The 25,460-nt window shown below is 35.5% G+C and overlaps 1 protein-coding gene and 1 non-coding gene across 8 annotated transcripts; one reads left to right on the top strand and one right to left on the bottom strand.

Annotated features, from left to right (window-relative positions):
- Positions 1-2,436: 2,436 nt before the first annotated feature.
- Positions 2,437-24,985, bottom strand: Tial1 (TIA1 cytotoxic granule associated RNA binding protein like 1). Of its 7 annotated transcripts, none has more exons than XM_021723350.3 (13): positions 24,458-24,984; positions 21,720-21,781; positions 17,613-17,709; positions 12,091-12,240; positions 11,807-11,861; positions 11,564-11,651; positions 9,588-9,663; positions 7,855-7,963; positions 7,361-7,456; positions 7,031-7,115; positions 6,670-6,793; positions 6,193-6,332; positions 2,437-5,242 (listed from the first exon to the last, which is right to left on the bottom strand). In XM_021723350.3, exons 3-13 carry the CDS (start codon positions 17,622-17,624, stop codon positions 5,116-5,118), a joined length of 1,062 nt encoding a protein of 353 aa, XP_021579025.1. In that variant the 5' UTR covers positions 17,625-17,709; positions 21,720-21,781; positions 24,458-24,984; the 3' UTR covers positions 2,437-5,115. The 7 variants fall into 7 exon arrangements, with proteins under 7 accessions (XP_021579025.1, XP_005320781.1, XP_005320778.1 ...); XM_005320724.5 differs by having other exon boundaries at positions 12,091-12,189; positions 24,458-24,983; XM_005320721.5 differs by lacking the exon at positions 21,720-21,781 and having other exon boundaries at positions 24,458-24,985.
- Positions 14,424-14,496, top strand: Trnaa-agc (transfer RNA alanine (anticodon AGC)). The gene has a single exon. It is a non-coding gene; the product is annotated as a tRNA-Ala (tRNA).
- Positions 24,986-25,460: the final 475 nt, after the last annotated feature.

Here is a 25,460-nt window from a genome sequence, read left to right as displayed (position 1 = left end):
AGGTCCACTGACAAGTCAAGCTTAGCTGCAAGTTCGACAACTGGACAGCTTAACCAGGAGAGACTGCTTTTCAGCATAAGTACTTCAGTTTTGTAAACTTTCCAAGTTGACTTTAGGACACTAGATATGAAGACAGGTACAGGGTACTCACGTGTAATCTCAATACTCAGGAGGCTAAGTGAGGTAGGAGGATCCTTTGAGCCCAGTAGTTCAAGGCCAACCTGGGCAACAGAGCAAGATCCTCTCTTTAATAATAATAATAAAATAATAATAATAACAATAATAGAAAACAGGGAGCAGGGAGATGTTGAAAGGGTATAGCTCAGGGGAAAAGGATAGCATGTTCAAGGCCGAGTTTGATCGTTGGCTCACATGCACACACATAAACACTTTAAATATGAATCACTTTTCCAACATAACACCTGAGAAACAAAGTTCAGTGCATTCATTGTCAATTTATACCCTGACATTCCTATTTAAAAAACAAACCTTAAACATCATGTTTGATTTTATTTCTCCCAAATAAAAGCATGGGTCTCTTAAAGGATCAATTACTATCGATCCCTGATAAGATAATAAATACATATACGTAGTTCCCTCACCTCTATATCCTAAATTGAACACCTTTTATATTTAAGCAATTCTAAACCAAAAAGCCATTCCTGCCCTATAAAAGGAGGTATTTGCACAAAGTACCTTATGAATTATAGTACCTCACCTAGCTATATGTCTTTCCAAATGAACCCAACTTCAGTAAAAAAACAGGAGTCCGGGTTTCATATTAATATAACATTTAGTTGAGCATGGTGGACCACACCTATAATCCCAGCAGCTTAGGAGGCAGAGACAGGAGGATCCTGAGTTCAAAGCCAGCTTCAGCAAAAGCAAGGTAATAAGCAACTCAGGGAGACCCTGTCTCTAATTAAAATACAAAATAGGGCTGGAGGGGCTGGGGAAGTGGCTCAAGCGGTAGCGCGCTCGCCTGGCATGCGTGCGGCCCGGGTTCGATCCTCACCACCACATACCAACAAAGATGTTGTGTCCGCCGAGAACTAAAAATAAATATTAAAAATTCTCTCTCTCTCTCTCCTCTATCACTCTCTCTTTAAAAAAAAAAAAAATAGGGCTGGAATGTGGCTCAGTGGTCAAGTGCTCCTGAGTTCAATCCCTGGTACCCCCTGTGCCAAAATATATATATAGACACCACACTACTTTGCCACTTTTTTTTAGTGCTGAACCCAGATGTGCTTTAACACTGAAGTACATCCCCAGCCCTTTTTGAGACAACACTAAGTTGCTTAGGGCCTGACTAAATTGCTGAGGCTGGCCTTGAACTTTTGATCCATCTCAGCCTCCAAGACGGATTACCAGCATGCACCACTGCACCAACATATTTGTAAAGCTATAATTATTCACATTATTTCTTTATTTAAAAAATGGAATAAATAGCAATCTAAATTATATAACCTATATGAACATAATTATTAAAATATTTTATCACTAAACATATATTTAATCAAAATTCCACTCATTTGAACCACTTACGAGTAAATAAAGGGGTTGGGGTTGTGGCTCAGTGGTAGAGTACTTGCCTAGCATGTGTGAGGCACTGGACTTGTTCCTCAGCACCACATAAAAAATAAATAAATAAAATAAGTTTATTTATAAAAAGTAAATAAAGGCTCTTAAAAACTAGTAAAAGACTAAAAAAGTTTTTACATCTTTACAAACATACCAAAAATACAGTTAATGTTTATAATGTATTAAGTAGAAGCCCAGATGCTGGAAGACTTAAGTGAGGCATTAACTAATTCAAGTGTCTAGTACAGCTAGGCAGGTACAGTGGCACACACCTGAAATCCAAGCAACTCAGGAGACTGAGGCAGGAGACCACATATTTGAGACCAGCCTCAGCAACTCTGCGAGATCCTATCTCAAAATTAAAAATAAATAAATAAATAAATAAAAATTACTGGGGATGTAGCCCAGTGAAAAAGCACCCTGGTCAATCTTAGCACCCAAAACAAAAACCAAAAACTCCCAAACAACAACAAAAAGTCATAAGTGTCTAGACCCTTTATAACCGCAACCCCCTCACAATTAACTGTCAAGCATGATTTTTACATAGATGCTACCAAGGATCAGCCTAGACAAGTTAAAATGTTCCCTATTTGTTAGCCCCAAATTAATAAAATTTTACTATAATTTTCAACAGAACACACGTATTAGAAGGATACAAATTTCTATTCTTCCATATCCAGATTAAAATTTAATTCAGCAAGGCTAATGGCCTTTTAAATACATACACAGAACATAGAAATAAATCCTGAGTATATATGTACTTCTTATATCTTACTGAACTTAAAACCAAATTGCTTATTTTATGGTAGGTTAGAAAGTACAATTATGTAATAAACGACAATAAGAAAAAGCCACTTATCATATAGTCTAGTCTTTATTGAAAGACTTACTTTAACTGTGGTTTACAGCTTTGGCTTTAGTTGGCCAATCATTTTAGCCTCTCACTGCCAGTTGACATAAAAACCAAATGGGAATGGCGTGGGGGAAATACTGGTAGAGATAATTTAAGCAAAGAAGATGGCAGGCAGAAACACATCATCAAAATAAATCTTGAAATAATTTTGAAATAAGAAACATTTCATTGCATGCCAAAGAATCTCTGCTGCTGTTTTTAATGAACATGGGAAAGAAAAGACAACGATTCTTAGGCTCAAACTGGATTAAAATAGCGCTGACTTCAATTTGTGTTAGAAAATAGTCTGTAAGCTTGACAGTTGCATTTTCTAAATGGTGCATCTTTCAGACAAGTAGTTTTATGCTTTAAAATTGTTTAATATGAAACAACTTCAATTAACTGATCATGAAATCATATTTTCATCCAGAATAAGATGAAGGACAATTCAGTCAGGTGCTTACTATGGCAATATAACTAGTCTGGATAATTTAATTAAGTCACAATATACAAACCAGGAAACATTACAGCCAAACTTAGCTGTTCATTATCTCTATAAGCCACTTAATTTACTGGCAGAGGAAACAACAAAAAAAAAAATCTGGAAGTTTAGTGGGCATTTATCAAGTTAAAAAAGTCTTTAGTTGTTCAAGTTTCATAAATATTCATGAACATTTTAACTCAGGAACATAATCGATGTGAATTCGTGTCTCCCTAAAAATATAAAGTAACTTTTCCAAAACAACATTCCCCCAAGATAGCATGAGCAAAAGAAACAAAGCTATATTTACTAATAAAAGTGCAAAAGATGAATATGGTGGTTAAAACTAAGGTATTTTAAAAATTTTGGCTCAAAGATGAACTTCAGACCCTGTGTATTTTTATGCTGAATATACACTTGGCTATAGTTTTAAATGGGAAAAGGAAGAAAGTAATACCAAAATAATTATGGTCATCAATATATAAAATCATCATTATTTCAAAGTTAATTATAAGACCTCAAAGTTTTAAAAAATGGCAATTTGTGAATGCCAGTTACATCATACTACTTAACTGTAAAAGGCTATTTTCTCAATTGCCCAGACCAACATTTGAATACATTGCCAAAACATGTGCACCCCCTAGCTGTCACAATTTAAACACGTAAGATTTTGTCTATTTTACATTCCTGTTTTATAGAAATTTGAGGCAGATTTTATCCACATAGACTGAAAAATACCTTGGAACAAACCTCAACCTTTTCTGCATCTTTCCAGTGGATTCATTTACAAACTACACACATACAGCTCAAGCCTCTATCCAGGCTTGTTATCCCATGCACACTTCCCACAAGAAAAAAAAAATTAATCAAAAATAAAAGTCACAACTTTGTGTACTATTTAAACTGAATATCCAATTATAAATTGGTACATCAAACTGTCTAAATAAGATGTTTTAGCAATCTTGTTAAAAAAATTCTTGGGCAAAATATATCTAATTTTTAAAAACACCCCAAGATTTTTAAAAAACACTTGTGCTATACAACTTATAGGAACCTTGAAATTGTTTTACAGGTTTTAATCAAGGTATTTACATACCAAATAATGTATAAGCAAAGAACGAAAATCTAATTTCCAATGACATTTTAGAATGTACTAATCCATCAAAGATTCATATTGAATTGAAATTAAGGCCTTTTCTGTGTAATAATTTGTGTCATTTTAATTTTACATAGATAGCCAACCTTGGAAATGTCAGTCTTTAACATTCTTATCAATCCACTGCATTCAATGCAGTGGAGTATGTTAAGTGTTACTTCAAATAATTACATTGCTGCTACTTCTATGTTGAAGCATGCTTATTAAACACTGTATTCAATATTTACAATGTATATCATTTAAACTTCATGTAAAAGCACAAGTATGACTGTCTGACTTTAATACAAACACCATACTTGGAATTTCTCCCCAAAATGAAATGTAATATACTACAGTTTTAATAACACTTTCTGAAGTTTTAAAAATATGTCTTAATGTGGACCAACCAACATTTGCTCAAGGAACTCAGACAACGCTGTTCCTTATTTAGGTTGCAAAATTTCAGTCTGGCTTCAGTTTCTTTTAGGCATAAAGTAAATATTCCTCCAAAAGCGACTCCAAAATCATGCATTTCTTCTGAATATCACACTGTTTTCTGCTGACTTCAAATGTGGTCCACCTCAGGGTAGGGGAGGGGAGTATCAGGATTCAGGATGAACTTATGTGATTCCCAGTTTTTCAAGATCCTCCCTTTTTTGCTCGTTTAAAAACACAGTGAGTTAAAATACTGAACAATAAGATAAAAATGGAATAGTATCTAAGAATCAAAATGTATTTACCCATTTCTTATTATATCAAAATTTGTAGTCAGAATTGTCTTTATTGACTTTATTTTAGTTTTTGTACACAAAGAAAAATCATGTTCATATCCATCATGAACAAAAACTTAAAAAGGCAGAACTAGAAGACATGTGTCCTTCACCAAAGCAAAGCTGTGCTAAAGGTTCCAAACATTTCAATTTTTAAAATAAATATTTTCATTTTCCGATGTCTACTTTCATGTCTTCAGAGTGTCACAGGAAATCGAAGCCTATCATGAATTACAATTTTGTTTAGAGTCCCAGCTCACTGTGTTTGGTAACTTGCCATACCATATCCAGCTTGGTTAGGAGGAGGTATTACAGGGGGAGGAGCTTGTCCTTGGGGAGGCTGAGCACCAAATCCACCCATCCAAGCAGCAGAAGGTGATTGACTTGGAAGAAAAAAAAAAAATCTTCAGCAAACACAAGACAAAAAAAAAAAAAAAAAAAAATCATCTATACATTTATAGAAAAATTAAGCAGTCCAATCACAGAATAAACAACTAGAAGAAATCAACAATCTACATTAAATAGATCAAAGAAATAAATGCTACATGTAGAGGCTGGGGTTGTGGCTCAGTGGTAGCTTGCTCACCTAGCATGCATGAGGCACTGGGTTCAATCCTCAGCACCACATAAATGTAAAATAAAGATATCGTGTCTACCTAAAACTAAAAAATAAATATTTAAAATAAATAAATAAATGCTACATGTATAGAATGTACATCCCACTGTTTAAGTTGTTAGGATAGCATAATTAAGCACGTCTCGCAAGAGTGATTTTTTAAAAAATGCATACATGATCTATGAATTTATAAGAAAATTTTAAAACTCAAGTTCAAGTTGGAAAGAGTCTCAAAAGAAGGAACCAGTAAAAGTAAAGGTCTGGGCTGGCCTGGGGGAAAAACTTGGGAGAACCAATCCACTCTATCAACAACACTAAAAAGTAAGATATTTTATATCACATAATTTTAAGGATTTCTCACACATGCCAAATGGCATAAAATCATCAAACTTCAAAATTTATCTAGAAAACAAATCTTTTATACATACAAAAATAGACAAATAAAAGTATCATTGGAAATGTTAAGTCAAATTTTACCATCTGCTTACAAAGACAGGTTACACTAATAGGTTACCCTAACCTCCCTTTCCATCTAGGTAAAGAGAAGTAATTTTTTAACATTATAAATCACATTTCAGTACATTTATTTCTATGTTTATAATCCAAATACCTCAATGTACATAATTTAAATAGATCATCCCTAGGAAAACACAGTTTTAAATTTCTTTTGTCAGAACTATATTCTGTGTCTACAATGGAAAAACCCAAACAACTTACTCTACTCCAAATCCTTGTTGATTCCATGGTTGTCCATACACTCCATAAGGCGGTACTTGCCACCCATTTGCCATATACTGTCCATACTGTTGTGGGTTTCCATATACTTGGCTCCACTGGCCCCACTGACTATAATCGACCTAGAAAAAAGCAAATTATTGTTTTAAGAAACAAGTAAGAAACACCGTATTTGAAGAAAGAGTGGGAGACAAGGAAGAGAAAAACTAAGTAAGCACCCTTATGTGAATAGGACTCTGTTATTTATCATTGTCTAAGTTTATTGGGGTGGTGACACCTGTGAAAAGAAAGTATTAAGATTCAGTTAATACCGCAAAATCAATTTTGAAATAGCATTAATACAATCAACTGAAAGTAGATATATGATTTATTTTATTTACTGTTTATTTTAGTTTCCAAAGCTTGTATTGTAGATATATAAGATGGAACCTTAAAAAGTACTATGAAAAATCCAATTACCTGTTGGAAGTTTTTAGTCATATCAGGAGATTCTTTACCCCAATAGCATTTAACCACATGTCCTTCAATCGTAGTACCATTCACTGAAACAATGGCATGCGCTGCACTTTCATGGGTTGAAAATCTAAGAGAAAGAAAATAATCATGTTTGTCTTATTTTTTTTTTAAGAACTTAATACAGAAACTCATTAGTTCATTACTATAAATTGGTATTTCCCCTAAATTACATCATGTACTTAGAAGTTCTATAGTGTAAAGAAATACTAAAATAAAAACCTGATTCCTTCACAGGGTCAAATAACACAAGTGTAGGAGTAAATCAAATATAAGATTAATAATGATATTACAAATAGACTATTACCTGACAAATGAATAGCCTTTCTCTGGAAAAACTCTTATTTCCATAATTTGTCCAAATGGTGAAAATGTTTGTCTCATAAGTTGATCTATAAAACATATGAATATAATATTTAGGGTTCTTATACATCATAAAATTCATACTAATAGGGCTGGGGTTATGGCTCTGTGGTAGAACGCTGCCTAGCATGCGTGAGGCACTGGGTTCAATTCTCAGCACCATGTATAAATAAATAAAATAAAGACCCACTGATAACTAAAAAGTATTTTAAAAATTCATACTAATAACAATGAAGCCCCACAAAGAAAGTGACTAGGAAAGCAAACATTGTACCTGTTAACCCAGAAGCAATTCCTCCACAGTACACAGTACAATTTTTTGGACTTGACTGGTTTACTACATCTTCAAATCTCAACTGCTTAGTGTTATCTACATGCAGAAAGAAAAGAAAAATGCTGACTGCTATACAATGTTATAAAATTATTTTCTGGCCTGTGGGTGTAGTTCAGAGCATTTGCCTAATGTGCAAAGTCCTGGGTTCGATGACTAGCACCACACACATAGTCTTACTAATTATTTATATACTGTTAAGATATACCTCAGAAAGAAGAAAATATAATTTTTTCTCAATGTTATGATTTGATTATAAAATCAGGTGGTTCACATCTTCACAAAATACATCAAATCTCAATTGTTTTTTGATAATAAAATTCAAGACAAAATAAGTCTTCCCACACAATTTAAATATTAAGAAATTAAATCTTATATAGAAATAAGTGATTTGTGAATAATCTATAATTTTAACATATGTGACAAACATAGCTTACTTTCTTGTGTACTTTTAGGTGCTGGTGGTTTACGTGTGGCCCAATTGGTTCTGATTTGCCGGCCACCCAACCACTGACCTCCCATATGCACAATTGCATTTTCTGCATCCTATGGGGGGGAAAAAAAAAAGAGAGAAAGAAAGAGAGAGAGATAGAGCAATCACAAACAAACGGAATGGTATACAAGGCCAGTAATAAATAAAAGTTGGCACTGCTGGATTCACTAAATTTCAACAGTAAATGAACTCACTAAACAAGAAAATAATTTGAACTTGAATTAATCATAAAGCTATTTTAATTTGTTGATTGCAGATTACGAAAATAGCATTTAAGTTGATGTAAAGGAACATTTATCATAATTGAAATATGAAAAAAAATCATAATCCTACTGATTACCCAAAATTAAGGTTTAGTTCCTCAAATACACACATTTTAATAAAAACAAATCCCATAAGACAAAGTAATCAAATATCTTAATTTTATGGATGATTTATAATGTAATATTTACTGAAGAAAATTTAAAAACAAACATTATAGTCTAAATTGCCTACCCCTCAAAATTTACAATGTATTCTATTAGTATGAGTTATGACTATGACATGAGATGGAAGACTTTTAAATTATGACTTATAATGCTAAAAAATGTATCAACAAAAAATAAGTTTAGGGTGAGGGATTATAGCTCAGCAGTACAATGCCTGACTATTATGAAAGCCATGAGTTCAACACCTAGCACCACAAAAAAAAAAAAAAGCTTAGGTTATCCAAATCAATATGAACCTGAGATTAATCTATGCAAAGACAGAATATAACTGGTAATTTTATCATACCCCTTCAAAAAATGTAGGTAATTTAAGTTGTTGAAACCGAACTAAACTCTATTTTATTATTGCATGTTATAATAAATGCAAATGCTTAGGTACTTTGGTACATCATCTTTCTTAAAAAAAGTCATACAAAAAAAAATCAAGAAAAATTGCTTAAATTTTCAGTTATAGAACTGCTGTCATCAATAACATACCAGTTATAAAAGTATGGATAATTTTAAAGAAAGAATGAAAACTGAGATCATGATTAAAGACTGAATATAATCTGGGCACAGTAGCGCACGCCTGGAAACCCTGAGATTTGGGAGAATCAAGAATCACCAAATTTAAGGCTGGCCTCAGCAACTCAGTGAGACCCTCACCAACACTGAGAGCCTGACCCAAAATAAAAATTAAAAAGACCTGGGTTCAATCCCCAGGACTCCCCCACACCCTGACAAAAAAATAAGACTCAATATAATTTAGTTTCCCCCTCCAAATTCTGTATTAGTTCACTTGTCCTAGTCTTAGGCTTGATTTATAACACATTTTTCCTTCATTAATGCACAAGTGCAAGTTTAATAATTGTCTTTAGAGTGTAATCACCCTATCTCAACTATTTACTTTCAGGTTTCTGAAAGAATGAATTATATTCTACTCTTAACACACAAAAATTTATGTTGAGGTTGGATTTGTAGTTAATATCCAAGCACTTTCAAATTTCAGTTACTATGTATTAACTAGTGATTAAATCTAGAATTAAAGAATTTAAACTGGGTGCTGGGGTTTGGCTCAGTGGTAGCGTGCCAGCCTAGCATACAGGAGGGCACTGGGTTTGAACCTTAGCATCACATAAAAATAAAGTTATGTCCCTCTACTGCTAAAAATATTTTTAAAAAAAATTTAAATTGAGTTGAAAGAACGTACCAGTTTGTTATAAAAAGATACAAAACCATAGCCTTTGGATTTTCCAGTTGCCATGTCTTTAACTACCCGGGCATCCCTGTGAAAAGAAGCACAGCTAAATGAGGGAAGTAAGAGTCACCCTCAAAATAAAAACTAAAAGGAACCACACACACTGTATTGTGAGCATTTTTTAAAATAAAATTCCAGTTAGCCCTAATTAACTACAGCCATTCCTGAACTCTCCCTAATGCTTCTTTACCTGTTAGAAAAAAGCAGTAGGACAAAAACATGTAATAAACATGCAACCTAATCAAATAGCCTGTGCTTTCTAAACTAAATGCTCAAATTTGAAGCTTAATAGGAACAATAGTTTCCTTTTCTAATATTCTATTTGCTAGTGTCCTCTAAGATTTACTGATTCTATAAATTACTGTAACAATGCTAACTACTTTACCATGCAATCTCTAAATAGTTAAATGTCTTCTGCCTAGTGATACAAAATATATGAAATATTAAAAAATTGAAAAAGAGGAAAAAATAGGAATTAAAAAGGCATACATGGCCTGTTAACAGATTTCTTTATTTTTCTTGGTCAATTCTCTATCATCATTTTGGAGTTTGGGCAGCTGTAAATTTTGAAAAATTGACATTTTCAGAAATTTAAGAAAGGAGAATAAAAAACTAACAACAATGCTAAGCACACCAGTACGAAAACAACAAATTTACACAGAAATTTTAGTGAGTAAGTTAAAATGATTGGAAATATAGAACTCCACTGAATATAGAATGTTAAAATGTAAATACTAAAATATGTATATATAAATAATGTATAATAAGAATAAATAGAAATGAGAAAAAAAATCTACAACTGAGTTCCAGTGTGCACAGTTCCTTGCAGTTAGCCTTCAAGATCCTGTCCATTCTTATGAGCAATTCTGCAAAATAACCAGAATGCTATTACTTTTAATTGTGACTTGGACTTTAGAAAACTGCAGGTCTCAGGTATAAATAAAGATTGAAAAACAGCAACCTGTTATTTTTATACTGATTTTTAAAACAGTACTACTTACCACATTTATATTAAAAAGCAAAGCAAATATCAAAATAGAAAATTAAGAATTAAATCTTTCCTTCAAATAAAATTAAATCTACAGAACAACAAATTATACAAAGAAAAAAGTTGTTGTTCTTAATTGAAACACGTTTCTGTAAAGTAGTACTAAAACGTTTAATTTACATCTACAGGAAATATATCAAATACACTGATTTTAATTAGAAAGACAAACGGTGATAAATACTTTATACAACTTATAACCATTTTTAATCTTCCAATACAGTTGATCAAGTAACAGTAAAATTTGAGCATAAATTTTGTTAAAAATCAAACCATATTTGTCCCCTTACTAGCAGAATCAAATATCACTAACAAAAAAACATCTATTAATTAGTCCCACATTATAATTCAGACATGAAACATTAATATTGTAATAGTACTACTTTTTACTTATACCTAAGATATCAAAACACATTTATCATCACATTTAAACATGAACATTTTCAATTTTACCACAATATACCCAAAGATTTAACTACTTTCCCCACTTATCAATTCCTCCAATAAAAGTGTAACACAGTATAATCACATTTGCTTTTTGTTAACCCATTTTTCTTAACCACCAAGTTTTGAAAACATTTGACAAAAAGTTGGACTTTGTAAGTTTTACCACCTAAACATGTGCTTCAAAGATAACAAACAGAATCACTTAAATTTTTAAAACATATTATACACAGGATTATATGAAAACAAGACCCCAAAACATTGAAATGACAGCAACATTTGCAACAACATCTACTCAAAAAACAAAACCAAAAAAAGAAAATCAAAAAGCAAAAGAAAAGTACACTAACTAGAGAAAGAAAATCTTATTTCCAATACAAGTTAATCATATACAATTTTGCCTATCACTGTTGAGTGTAGTACTGATTATGATACTTACGATATTTTACCAAAGGGGGCAAATGCTGATTTGATATCTTCTGTTGTAATTTCTGGACTCAAATCCCCAACAAATACATGGAAGTGATCTGAAATCAGAGCATTTGGTAATCAAATACTTAAGAAGTCAGCTACTAAACCTTTTTTAGGCAACACTAAGGAGGAAAAAAACCCTAGTTAAGCTGGTAATGCTGCCAGGAAAATTTCAGAACTCTTCCACAGTAAACGCAGCAGGAGTACTTACTGGAAGTATCTTTTTTCTGGCTACTTGGTGTTGTTGCCCAGTTTACTTTGACCTCCTAAAAATAAAGATTATATTTAATACAATTATTAAGCATGTCATTATGCATTTATAACACTTACCACTTAATAAACCATTTATCAAGCGGATTATTTTTGTAAAAGCACTAGGCTGAATAAAGCAAAACCATCAATCAGCAGTTCAATATCTGTTTAAAAACTTGCTAAGAAAGAATATAAACATGCAAATATATGTACTCATAAGGCGTCACCATTCTATTACCTTACCTTTCCCAAAATTTTTCTCCCATTCATAGCAGCTAATGCAGCAGCTGCATCTCTGTGTTCATAAAATTCCACAAAGCAATATGGGTCATTGCTTGTATGCTGCAAAACAGAAAATCCAACAGAAGAGTTGACCCTTCTGCTATCGGGTTGCTGAGAAGAAAATCCAGGAAAAAACATTACTGATAGCTAGGAATGTACAAAGTGAGATTGCAAAAGTTTATGAAAGCCTAACGCTTTAAAAAAAAAAAAAAAAGATTCACAGCTAAACCTCACTTTGTGCCTCACAGCACTGCTGTACTCAAACAGAAAGCAGTATGGAATCATAACCTTGAGAATTAAACGAAAATATAAAATTCTAGTGAAGTATGTTAATATGAAATAGATTAGGCCAAACCAAACCTCAAACTCAGATTTGATGAGGATCACTCTTTATCATTGCTCTCCTCTTCCAAAAATTATTTTGAAATGAATATATTCTACTCATGTATCATAATCTTTCCCAAACTGTATTCCAGTACTATAAAAAGATACAGAATCGAACTAACTTTATAAGCTTTATTTCCTGATCAAAACCAGGACTGGTACCACAAATAATAAGTGTTTTTGTATCACTACTGAGACTGGATTATATGTATTCCTTTTCTGGGTAAGAATAAACAATAGAAAAATGCAATCCTTCAAAATAGTCTAATGTACTGAAGATTCTATATACTTTGAATGTGGTCTTCCAAAGTCCAAAAAATACACTAGCGAACTAGAAAATAACTGCTAAAAATGTGACTGAATAAAATATTCCAATAGTCCAGGAGAGTAATGGGGTATACTCAGTGGTAGTGTACTTGCCTAGCATGTACCAGGCTCTGAATTTGACCCCCTTACTGCAAAAAAAAAAAGTGGTGGTGAGGAGAATCCAGGATAAAGCTACATATATTCTATCATCACAAAAACACCAATATATAAAAATCTTTGTTAAATATATGCTTCATAGTAGTTGGAAAATACATACTTATAAAGAGGGTGAGAAAGTAGTACTAACAACAAAAACAAATTTTTATAACATGCAGTCTATATTAGATAGTAGCACAACTGTACAAATTTTTTTAAATATAAGATTAAAAACATTCACTCTTCAATGTGAAATACCCTAAAAATATATTTAAAATGTGAAATTGTGGGCTGACCTACAAGGAATAAAAATACCAGATAAAATAAAGACCTTTAAAACAACCACTGTTTATCGCTCCAGGAAAGTTTTAGAAGAAAAATCCCAAATAAGATGTCTACGGGATGGGGTTGTAGATTGGTGGTAGAGTGCTCACCTAGCATGTGAGAGGCCCTGGGTTCAATCCTCAGCAACACACATAAATAAATAAAATAAATAAGTAAAAATTAGAAAAAAAATAAGATGTCTAAACAATAAGTGTCAAAGCAACCAGAGGCAATTTTTTTTAACATTTATTTTTTAGTTGTAGGAGAACACAATACTTTTATTTTATTTTTATGTGGTGCTAAGGATTGAACCCAGTGCCTCATGCATGCTAGGCAAGTGCTCTTCCTCTGAGCCTAGCCCCACAGCACGCAGAAGCAATTTTTTGAGGCAAAAAAAAGTAGGATCATTATCATTGACAAGAAAACTATGGGCTCTCACACAAGATCTTACTATCACAGACATGTGAACACTGTTCTTTAGAGGTAGAGAAAGGAAATGGGGGGAAAGACTCCAAATAGAAACAAACACTTAAGTTCCTCTTGTGAAAAGAGTTAATATTTATCAGAAACTTTTTCTGATGGATTTAAAAGTAAATTAAAAAATTAAAGTTGTGCTGGTCCATTTTTCCTTCTATTCCTCAGCCCTGATGGTCTCTAAAGAAAATACTTAATATTTATGGAAAAATATATGCAGGTCCAATGGTAGAACTATGAAAAAAATCAAACAGGCTTTAAGAAACTAGTGTATTACATGCACACTAATATCAAATTTACTTAACTAGTAGTAAGCTAGATCCCTGTATGTATATACTGGATAAGAAATGGTTCATGTTCTGGTCAGGACAGCAAGAAACTTCATCACACTACTCAGAACTATATGCATTTTAAAACTTTTCAATCTTTTACTTCTGGAATTTTCCATTTAATATTTTGGACTGAGGTTGACCACAGCCAAAACTGAGGGGAAAAAAAAATCACAGATAGAAAAAACTGTACACACGTATTTAAATAGTCACATCACATATATGCTCGTATCATGCTGCATTTCATTTAAAGCACAACTGATTTTTTTTAAGTCAAATCCTAAGTGTCAAAGGTGTTAAAATTATTGAATGTTTGGGGCTGGGGATATAGCTCAGTTGGTAGAGTGCTTGCCTAGCATGCACAAGGCCCTGGGTTCGATCCCCAGCACCACCAAACACACACACACACACACACACACACACACACACACTTACTTATATATATATATATACATTTAATGTTTGCCTTAGAATCTAGAATAGATTTTATTTTATTATATAGGGAAAGCTAGAATCTATAATATCTACAGTTTAAAAGTCATAAAATTAAGGGGGAAAAAGATTTTTCATATACTGAAAAAAAATTATGAAGGGAAAATAAATGCCTAGATGAAGTATTCTGTATTACAGTCCATGCCCTTTATAAGCTTCCCATTTATACCACCACCACTAAGTGACACTCTAATCATCAGTTAGGTCCTTACCTTAATTAATGTTGTCACCTATTTTTGTTGGATGACATAAATGTCAAGACAGAAATATGAGGTTTTATATTTACAAGTTCAAATCTAGGAGTTCTAGAATATGGATAAAATTTCGAATTTCAAATCATTTCATCCCTCAAATGGCTATTATAACTATAGAATTTTCAAAAATATTTTTAAAATATTTATCAAATGCTTCTCAAAATTTTTCTAGACTCTACTTTCTCATATCCCATTCTCCTAAATCCCCTCCTATAAGCTTCTAACCCAAGCATGTCACTGAGATTAGCTCACCAATGACTCTGTCACCTCTATAACCCCTTTTCTGTTTTCATCTTGACTTCCAGACAGAATTCAAAATAGCTGACCACTACCTTCCTTCCTCTAAACATTCTCTTCTCTTCAACCTACCATACACTCAGTTCTCCTGTTTCCTCAGTGGAGGATCTTTCCGAAGGTAGTTCTTCCTTAACTCAAAGTCGGAATGTAACTCTAAATGCTGAGCTGTTCCAGGTTCCAGGGCTCAGACCTTAATCCTTTTACTCTTCTCTGCTATCAATTAGTCCCATAGATTCAAATACTGCTGCAAGCTTCAACTCTGGTCTCTCCAGAGTTCCAAATTAGTTAATCCAACTGCCCATATACAGTGATCATTTAGATATCTAATACATAAATTTAACACAACCAAAATAGAATGCTTAATTCCCACCAAACCCCATGCATTCTGTGCCCTGCTCAGTCATCCATTTTGGTAAACAGCATTACCACCCACATAATCATACTAACAAGAATCTTAGGGTCTTTCCTAATTTCTTCCTTTCCCTTATATCCCACAGCCAATCCAGTTCTATTGATTCTATCTTCAAAATATATTTCAAACTTTATCTACCCCTATTTTTATCCATCACACTCTAAAGCACAAGAACCTATCACTTCTCACCTAGACTAGCAAACCCAGTTGGTTTTTTTCCTTCTTTTGTCTCCTACAATCCTTCTCTATACCACAGTGTCTACACAAAGCAATCTTAAAAATGCCAATCAGAACACTTCATCCCCCTATTAAAATCCCTCCAAAGGTCTGCCACTGCAACCTAAACTCTGTCATGGCCCATACCGCCCTGTATGATTCTGAATCCTGCTTACCTTATTAGATTCATTTCCCACCACTTATCCTCCATCACTCACCAGACTGCAGCCATCTGGTCTTTGGTTCCATAAACACAACAAGCTCATTACCAACTTGAGGCTTTTTTATTAATAATATATTTTTAGTTGTTGATAGACCTTTATTTTATTTATTTAAATTTGGTGCTGAGAATCGAACCCAGTGCCTCACACATGCCAGGCAAGTGTGCTACCACTGAGCCACAGCACAGCCCCACCCTCAAACTCGAGGCCTTTTGTATTTGCTTTTCCTCTGCCTCCAGCTCTTACTGTAGACAGGCACCATCTTGTTTGTTATTACTGTCTCAGCTCAAAGAGATGACATCTTGCCTCACCTACCTATTCTACAGAGCACCAACCCTCCAATCATCACAGAACTGTTTTATTCTCATCATGACTCTTATCTCCCTATTTGCCTGGGAACCTCCTTTCTCTGCCTCTCCATTATATGCCCAGTGCCTTGAAGAGTGCCTAGTGCAATGTAGACATTTTATTTATGAAAAGATGAATGAATAAAGTCAGGAAATAAAAAAGGAAAATATACCAGCACAAACTAATAACTATAGTGAGTTAAGAAAGATCAAAAAATCAGTGCACTTTACAGGTTTTTAACAGTTCCCCATCTCAGGATAAAACACCAACTCCTTATCACAGCTTCTGATGTCTTACAACTAATTCCATTTTAAACTCCAACCATGCTACTATTGAATACAGGTTTCTAATAAAAAACAGACTTGTATTTTTCCCCCCTTTATCCTCTTATAAGCATTCCTGCTCTGTCTACCAGCCCAGACCAACATTCTTCTAACTAGAATTGCTTCTTCCCCAAATTCCTTTCTGATCAGTGTTTATTATATTTTTAGGTTTCAGCCTGTATACTAATATCTTCAAGAAGACTCCCTGATTTCGAACCACACTGCATATATTATTATTTTATATTCTAAGTACCCGTTAACTTCTCTGTTTCCCTACTAAGCTGTGAAATACTAAAGACTAGGAATTGTCTTATTCACTACTGTATCCTTTGTACTTACCGCAGAATCTGGTACATAATAGTCAAAAAACATGTTGATGAACAAACAAAAAGACAGGAAGAAAAGAATAACTAAAATGTGAATCATTGGGTATCACTACAGTCAACTGAATCCAGCGCCTGCACATGCCCAGCCTCAACAAATTATTCTAACAATTTAAATGCCTAACTACTTAAATTGTGTGATCATTAATATTTACTAAAAATGCACGATACATGTTGCTTTACTATGCACATAATAACCTAATATTCTCTCACATACACCAATTCCTGAACTTTAAATGAATGCTACCTGAATTATTAACATTCTAATTGGAATTATATGATATACCATCAAGTTTTTCACCATTCTGAGATGTTTACAAGCAAAACCACTTGGAGATAACTACATCACAAAGAATGACTGTGTTAGAATAATAGCACAGAAACTTTGCCCTTTCAAGACTCCATTCCAAGTCTCATTTACCAGCCAAATCAAATAAGTCACTGATCTCTCCACCAGAATAACCTGAGGCTTAAAATAAATTTTAAAAAATGATACTAATCAACCAATAAATTTCAAAATGTTTAACATCATACTGAGAGCACATATAATTGGGAAGATCTTACCTCTGTTATCATTTTACAGCTTTTACAGGGTCCGATCTGACTGAATAACTGAAGAATAAGGACTTCTGTCACATCTCTGGAGAGGTTACCTACGTATCTGAATGAGAAAAAATATATATATTATCAGCAATTTACCTTTAGCTCTGGCTCTGTGTTATCATTTAATTTATCACCTTTTATTTCAACTTAACTTCTTGTGTCTTCAGTAAAAATTTCAAAGTAAGCCTGATCCTATCAAAGTAAGATTAACCCTTATTAAGGAAAACAATTGTTCCTTTCCCACTAAAATTCAAAGATGTTGTAAAGAACAAATCAATATGATCTTATATATGAATACATACGCCCAAAGGCATACATATTATTCTATACCCTATATATCATTTTCTTATTCTAACCAGTCTCATGATAATGACAATTTCTATCAAAATAATTCATAGCATAGACATATTATGACAAATACTAAAACAACTGATCATAAAAAGTTATTAGAGATACAGTGGGTTTATTTAAAAATGCCAACCACAGCAATTACATGAACAAAGAACAGAGATGAATAAAGTTATAGCAAAACACAAAGAATGGAGGAGTTTTGTTTTGGTGTTGGCTAAATAAGACTGTTTGCAAATGGTATGTCTTCATTGCTTTGTTTTAGGAGAATAAGGTAAAATAAGATTTTTCTGGTCAAAAATGCATCTGAGATGGGTGTGAGGACACACGCCTGTAAAATCAGCTGCTCAGGAGGCTTAGGTAGGAAGATCGCAAGTTCAAGACCAGTCCTGGCAACTTAGCAAGACCCTGTGTCAAAATAAAATAAAAAGAGCTGGGGATGTAGCTCAATGGTAGAGCATTTGTCTAGCATGCACAAACCACTGGGTTTAATCCCCAGTAATTACACACACGCGCACGCACACACGCACACACACACACAAATAAGTAAATAAAGCAGAATCAACAAAAAATACATTTTTATGCAGGTAACAAATAAAGCAAACTTAAAGACTTCTTTAGAAATTCAGAGAAAAATTGAGACCAATTTAGATATATTGTTGACTATAGATATTTAAAATATTTGGGTTTTTTTTCCCAGATTACAGATTGAACATACACATTTTGTATAAAAATTTTTTAAATAAAGAAAAATCACTACTTTACCACCAAGAGATGCCACTTTGATTTTTTTTTTTGCACACTGATTTAATTATGTCAGTATACTGTCAAACTTTTGAATATTTCTGGTACTCAGCAAATAGTTCCTAAAACTTACATCTGTCATGAACAAACCTCATAAACTAAAAAGTACTTGTAAAATTTAACATAGTTTCTTCTGGAAGGTAAATGGATATAAGTTTTAATTTTCTAACCATAATATACAACATCTGGAAACTTGAGTACTGAGACCAAAAGAAGCTTTGCAACACAGTTGCCACATTAAACACAAAACTGCTTTAAGATGGAATACACTAAAAGGGAAAAACAGATTTGAGAAAGCTAAGATTAAGAATTTTACCCTAGGGGCTGGGATTGTGGCTCAGTGGTAGAGTGCTTGCCTAGCACGGGGCAGGTTCGATCCTCAGCACCACATAAAAAAAATAAATAATAAAGGCATTGTGTTGTGTCTTCTACACCTAAAAAAATAAATATTAAAAAAAAAAGAATTTCACCCCAATGGGCACTAATAACCATAGGACACATGTTCTAAAACTGAAATAAGTCCTATATTACTTAAATAGAAGATCAAAACAGTTGACAAATTGGTTTTGGTCCAATATGCCATTTTTTTCCTTATTATTAAAAGTGTAGGCCAATGCAATGACTTATTTTTTCCACCAGTAGTGAAAGATTAAAGAATTATGAGTTAGCCAGAGACAATTGCCTCCTTTTTTTTTTTTTTTTTTTTAACTCACAGGGATTTGTGAGCCTGTATCCATGGAATAATTTTTCTTTCCTTTTTTTTTAAACACAGGAGATGTATCTATAAGAAAAATGAACAAGTGATGCTAATATTCTAAATACAATGTTCATCTAACCTAAAAGGTTAGTTAACTTAAGAGCTGGCCATGGTGACACACGCCTGTAATCTCAGCAACGCAGGAGGCTGAGGCAGGAGGATCACAAGTTCCAGGCCAGCCTCATCAACTTATGAGACCCCGTCTCAAAATAAAAAAGCAGAAAACTAAATTACAAAAACTATGGGGCTGGGGTTGTGGCTCAGTGGTAGTGTCCTCATCTAGCATGCATGAGGCACTGGGTTCGAACCTCAGCACCACACAAAAATCAAGACAGTAAAGTCCATCAACAATAAAAAATATTTAAAAAAAAGATATCTAAATGATATCTTAAAAAAAAAAACTAACATAAAAGGCCTTCCATAACATGCAGAACATCTTAATTTACCAGGATAAAAAGAACATAATTCATTATATAATTTCCCCTAAAATTTCAGACTGCTTTTTCTTTTACTCAGAATTATATAATTCATGTATTTACATATGCCTTCATGCATAATACTTAATAGAGGCACAATTTGTAGCTTTTAAAACACTTCACTATACTGCTTAAGTACTTTCACATTATCATGAAATAACCTGTCCTGAACTAAATACTAATAAAAATAAGACAAATTTCAATTGTTAACCTAGTAAGCATCATCTTTTGGTAGTTGACTGAAAATTTGTTTTTATTTTCAAATGACAGCCTCTATACTTCACTTTCTTTCTGCTTTGATTATGAAGTACTCAACATATTCTAAAGTTTCAAGTTTTTTAAATATATAGTTCTACTTGAAGAACCTATACAAAATAATAAAACAAAACAAAAAAGACAAATGATTTTGAGTTCTTATAGTGAGAGGTCAATTCAAAAGAGAGAACACTTAAGAAATTCCAAAATGGTTTTTATCTCACAAAAAAAAAAAAAAGGCATACCTGACACTCTATTTTGTCTTCTAAGAACAGGAAATGAAGTATTAAAAACTGAGAATGATACCTTTATCCTAACATTAGGGTTAAAATCCAATTTGAGACCAGAGACTTGGCAGTTTCACAGTAGGCAGAAGTTCACACTGCTGAACTACTTCATATGTCCAACTGGGCAGAATTTTAAGTTAAAGAACATCATGACATGCAGGAGACTAATGATAGTTTTCAACACTGAATGTGCTCTCTCTGCAAAGAGTAGCCCTACCAAGGCTAAAATTACCAGCAGTTTTACTCAAAATACTATGGTCATACTTCCATAAAACTAACATTTTTGCTTTTGTTCTTGACAAGTTCCTATACAAGAGATTTTGCAACAATACCTTTTAATAGACAGCTAATGAATGTTCAATTTGTCAGAACTGTGGAAGGAGGTCAGAAGGAGGAAAAGGAAAAGGAAAAGGAAACCATTGAATTGACCATCTATCTATAAGGGACACACACACACACACACACACACACACACACACACACACTTAAAATACAGCAACAACAAAATCTATGATTAAATTGAATGAAGGGCTTGATTACAGCCACAATTTAGCCAAATCCATGGTATAGCTACTCAGTTTTATAACTAGATTTTATAGTATTTCCTTCTGCTGTGTTCTTAGATGTTCATATTATACTCTAAATCATAGATTTCCCTTTTTTGGAGTGAGTATCAGGAAGAACCAATAGGCTCAAAGGATGGCATTATATAACATGATTATTATTATCCCAGAACCACAATTCCTATTGATTTTAGTGCATCAAATAGCTGAGTAAAATAAACTATAGTGTAACACTAATGTAATTTAGTGTCACATTATAGATTCAGATATATACCATGGATCAAATCACTGTACTATAAAAATACACAAGCCTGCAACTTATGTCCTAAAGGCTTGTCCACTTTCAAACACCAGTATTACACAGCATGATCTTGTTTATTTTTTAAGATCACAAGTTAGCCAAAACATAATATCCCAAAATAAATGTCAAGTGAGAATGAAAAACATGAAAAAACAGTCCTTTAAAGCAACTATATGACAAACAGAACTTTAAGCTCAACATCAAAGCAATTCTATACCATTTAAATACCATCAAATAAATTAGTAATACTGTAGGTAATGAATATTTAAAGACCTACCTAGGCTATAAACACCATATTGTTTTCTGAAGATAGAACCATATGTCTTAGCTTGTGTGTGTCTGCAGGAAAAAAACCTCACTAGTAACACACAGGCATTTTAAGGAAAACAGATTAAGATAAGTTTTGTTAAGAGTACATTCTTTAAAAACATACTAGCCACTTGAAAATTCATCCATAGATCACAAGGCAAAATATAGGATCTCCATAAACTAACAAAACCAAACCTTACTAGATAACAACCTCCAAAATCATATTCAGTTTCCATTATATTATTTGTATCTAAAAGAGCCCTTTCAGAAATATATAAAACGTATACTTTTTAAAAATTATTATGCATTAATTTTATTAAATGCTGGCAAAAATCTGAATTGTGAAACATTTGATTTTATCTCAAGATTTTACATTTGAAGGTTTTAAAATATACACACACACACACACACACACACACACACACACACACACACACACACACATCAACTGCCCAAGGTATGACAATAATGTCTGCCTATAATTTAAATCAATCAGGACTACTATTAAAAAGGGACTTAAAACTGATTTAATGAGAGAAATATAATCATTGTAAAATGTTTATTAAGTACCTCTTATGTTCCCAGCAGTGAACTAAGTGCTTAAGGGGTAAGACCTAGGAAGATGTAGCAGTCCTTATCTTAAACAATAAAAACCTTCCCATGGAGGAAAAGTGGGAGAAGGAAAAAGGAAGAATAAAGGAGAGTTGTAAACATGTACTACATTGAGAAATAACAGAGCTTAGATTTTTATTTACTCCTATGTATACATGTCACATTTTTAGATAAATATAATAAACACAGACAACTTAAGTATGTTTCAGAGAAAGGACAAGATACTGGAAAAGGTAGTGGTAGGAAGTAACAAAGAATTAGCTTATTAGACTACTGGAGAAGGTACAATAGAAATGAAAACAAGGCAGATGCATAGATAACTATATGAATGAAAGATACTGAAAAAGTACATTATTTAGAAGGACAAAACCAGGAATTCCTCTTCTTGGGAACAAATGATACAATTAAATGAGACATTAACCATAAGAAATTACCAATTATTCAATAGTTATTATGATGCGATGATGACATTTCAGATACAATATAACTGTTATTTTCCTTAAATACATGATAGCCCCTAAATCTAACTTTCTCAGATGTTAACTACCAAGCTTTGGCTTCAACAGATGTTGAGGACAAATTTCAAATTTGTCCCAATTCTGTTTTCTGGGAAGATGGGCAAAAAATGGAAGACAACACAAAAAAGTTCTTCTGAGCAAGCCTTTCATTCAAGTAGTAGATGTGCTTAAATTGGCCTTAAATTCCCAAAACAGGATGACAAGTACTTCAGAGTAAGACACTAAAAGAAATATGAACAAAAAGAAAATACAGGCAAAAAAAAAAAAAATCAAGTTTGAACATATAAGTCTACCTTCTTTAGGGAGTGTATACTTTTTTTGGTAGGAGTGAAGTTTTGAGAAGCTAATCAACCTCCTGAGTGTCCATCTACCTTCATCTATTCCCCAAAAAGTACTTTCCCCGGCAGATAACCCAGCCAAGTGAACTCTGATCATATCAATATCAGGCACAGGCAAGGGAAACAAAGCAGAGATTGGACTCCTTGTAACTCAGGGTAGGAGAACTGGGCCTCAGAGGCTGGGAATGCCAAAGGTGCGCAATTTAAACACTGAATTAGAAATAACTCAGACTAAAAATAAAAATTAAAAAAAAAGATACAAGAGAAGAAAAAGAATGCCACGCTATTCAGAAAGAAATGTAATTGCTGAGTCATCACTCTTCATTGGAAAAGGAAGGAAAACTCGAATTAGGTGGTTGGAAGATGAAATCCATTCATTAGATTGGGCTTTGGGCAAAATGCAACAGCAAGACCAAAGAAGCGCCCCCCAAACACGCATCGTATAGCGAACGAAGACATGATTCTATCTGATTCTGATGATTTCCACACACCAATTAGGAGGCGGCAACACCAAAAAGCAAAAAAGAGTGTAACAACTGGTTGTCAGTTTGGCGTAGGGCGCGCTCAAAGTAAACTTCGCTCTCCGAGAAGGGAGCGATGCTGCGGCGGCCAGAGGCATTCCGCCTGCACTTCAAAAGTAGCGGGCGCTGGGCGGGTGTTTCTGACAGCGTGGGCGGGGGCACGTGGGGCAGAAAGAGACCAGGGGCTCCGTGGCTGAAGAGTGTCTGGCTTCCTCCGAGAGCCGAGTTCGGGCAAAGAGCCGGGGGCGCCTCCAGCCCGGGACGTGGAGGGCGTGAGCGCTAATTCCTCCGGGCCCGCAAGGGATGCAGCGACGGTCCCACCCCCAGTCCCACCTCCACCAGGCCCAGCCCCCGTGAGGACCGGCGGCTCCCGGCCCAGCCCAGGGCCCCCAAGCACAGGGGGAGCAGAAGCTCTCTCGGGCCTGACAGCCTCAGCGGATGCAGAAGCCAGGCCTAGGAAAGGTGCGCGAAGAAGGGCGCGAGAGGAAAAGGTTGGGACAAGCCTCAGACCCCAGGAAGTGACTGCGTTTGGGGGCAGGGAGGGCTTCCTTCCCTAGGAAAAGGGGACAGATGAGGAATGCACTTAGCGTCCACGCCGCCCCGGCCAGGGAGCCGCCGAGAGTCCCGGCTTCGGCCCCCTGTCTCCTGCTCCCTCCCTTAGCGTCCCGCGGTGCCCGGGCCTCTAGGCTCCCGGCACCCCCGGTCTCGGGTACTCACAGAGTCCGGGGCTGTCCGTCGTCTTCCATCATGGTGGGTACGACGGAGCGATCCCGGGACAAGGGGGAGGGCAGGGTTGGGGAGGGGAGGGGGTGGGGAGGAAGGGGAGGGGGGCTCCGGGCACCGGCTGGGGACAGAGGAAAAGGCACCGAACCCTGCTCTAGGGCTTTCTCCCCCCAGCCCGCTCCGGACACTGCGCTCCAACCAGGAGGAGCAGAAGGAGGAGGAGGATGAACAAAATGGCCGCCGCCACCAGCCAGGCAGGAAACGGGGCAGGGCGCAGGCGCGGCCCGCCAGGTCACCGCTCAGGCCAGCCGCGACGGCCTGCCCCGGGAGAGCTGAGGGGGGCAGAAAGCCAGGCCGCGGAGCAAGCCCTGTGCCAGTTCACGACGACTCCGTTGTCGCCGAGAGCCTGTCTGCTGGCCGTCCGACCGAACCCCAGCCACTTCCAGCAGAGATCGGGCAAAAAGAGAAACGTCGTGAAGTGAAGTCTCTGGGAATCGCGGTCCTGGGAAGGAGCGAGGGAAGCACTTTCCAGGAGACTTCTGGGAACTGTAGTCCGAAGGAGACCCCGCGCCTCGCCGGGACGCGCAGGAGAGACTTCTGGGTAGTGTAGTCGTACGTGAGGGCGTGCGGCCACCAGGAAGTCGGCGTGCCGGGAGGGGAGGGAAGAGAACAAGCGACGGTAAAACGCGGGCCGGCCGAGTGGGAGAGTCGGTGTCCGGGAAGTGAACTACAAGTCCCAGCGTGCCTCGCGCCGGGGGCGGCTTCAGGACCGCTCCAGGCATCTTAAGGCCCTTCTGTTGGCCGGGCGTGAGCGTCGGCTCCGCCTCCGTCCTGGCCAAGAGCGGTTTCTTCAACTGCGGCTCAGGCGGTGCGCCGGCTCCGCGTGTTGTCAGAGCTATCAGGCCCTGCTGGCCTTCCTCTGGAGGCAGAACGGCTGGCCCGCGGTCATCAACCGCCAACTCGCGCCTGGCCCGAGAGAGGCTGGCCTGGCGGGCAC

The sequence above is a fragment of the Ictidomys tridecemlineatus genome, chromosome 1 (assembly GCF_052094955.1).
Source record: "Ictidomys tridecemlineatus isolate mIctTri1 chromosome 1, mIctTri1.hap1, whole genome shotgun sequence".
Classification (NCBI taxonomy): domain Eukaryota; kingdom Metazoa; phylum Chordata; class Mammalia; order Rodentia; family Sciuridae; genus Ictidomys; species Ictidomys tridecemlineatus.
The sequence above is the reverse complement of the archived record's forward strand: the minus strand, read 5'-3'. Positions and strand labels throughout refer to the sequence as shown.

What these genes read in the sequence shown, in the direction of transcription:
- Tial1 (XM_005320721.5), bottom strand. Translation starts at nt 24,489, where the DNA reads ATGATGGAAGACGACGGACAGCCCCGGACTCT. An exon ending in ACCTAAAAGTACACAAGAAA is followed by an intron (nt 7,457 to 7,854) that starts GTAAGCTATGTT and finishes TTCTGCATGTAG; the next exon opens with ATAACACTAAGCAGTTGAGA. An exon ending in TGACTAAAAACTTCCAACAG is followed by an intron (nt 6,333 to 6,669) that starts GTAATTGGATTT and finishes GCTTTTTTCTAG; the next exon opens with GTCGATTATAGTCAGTGGGG.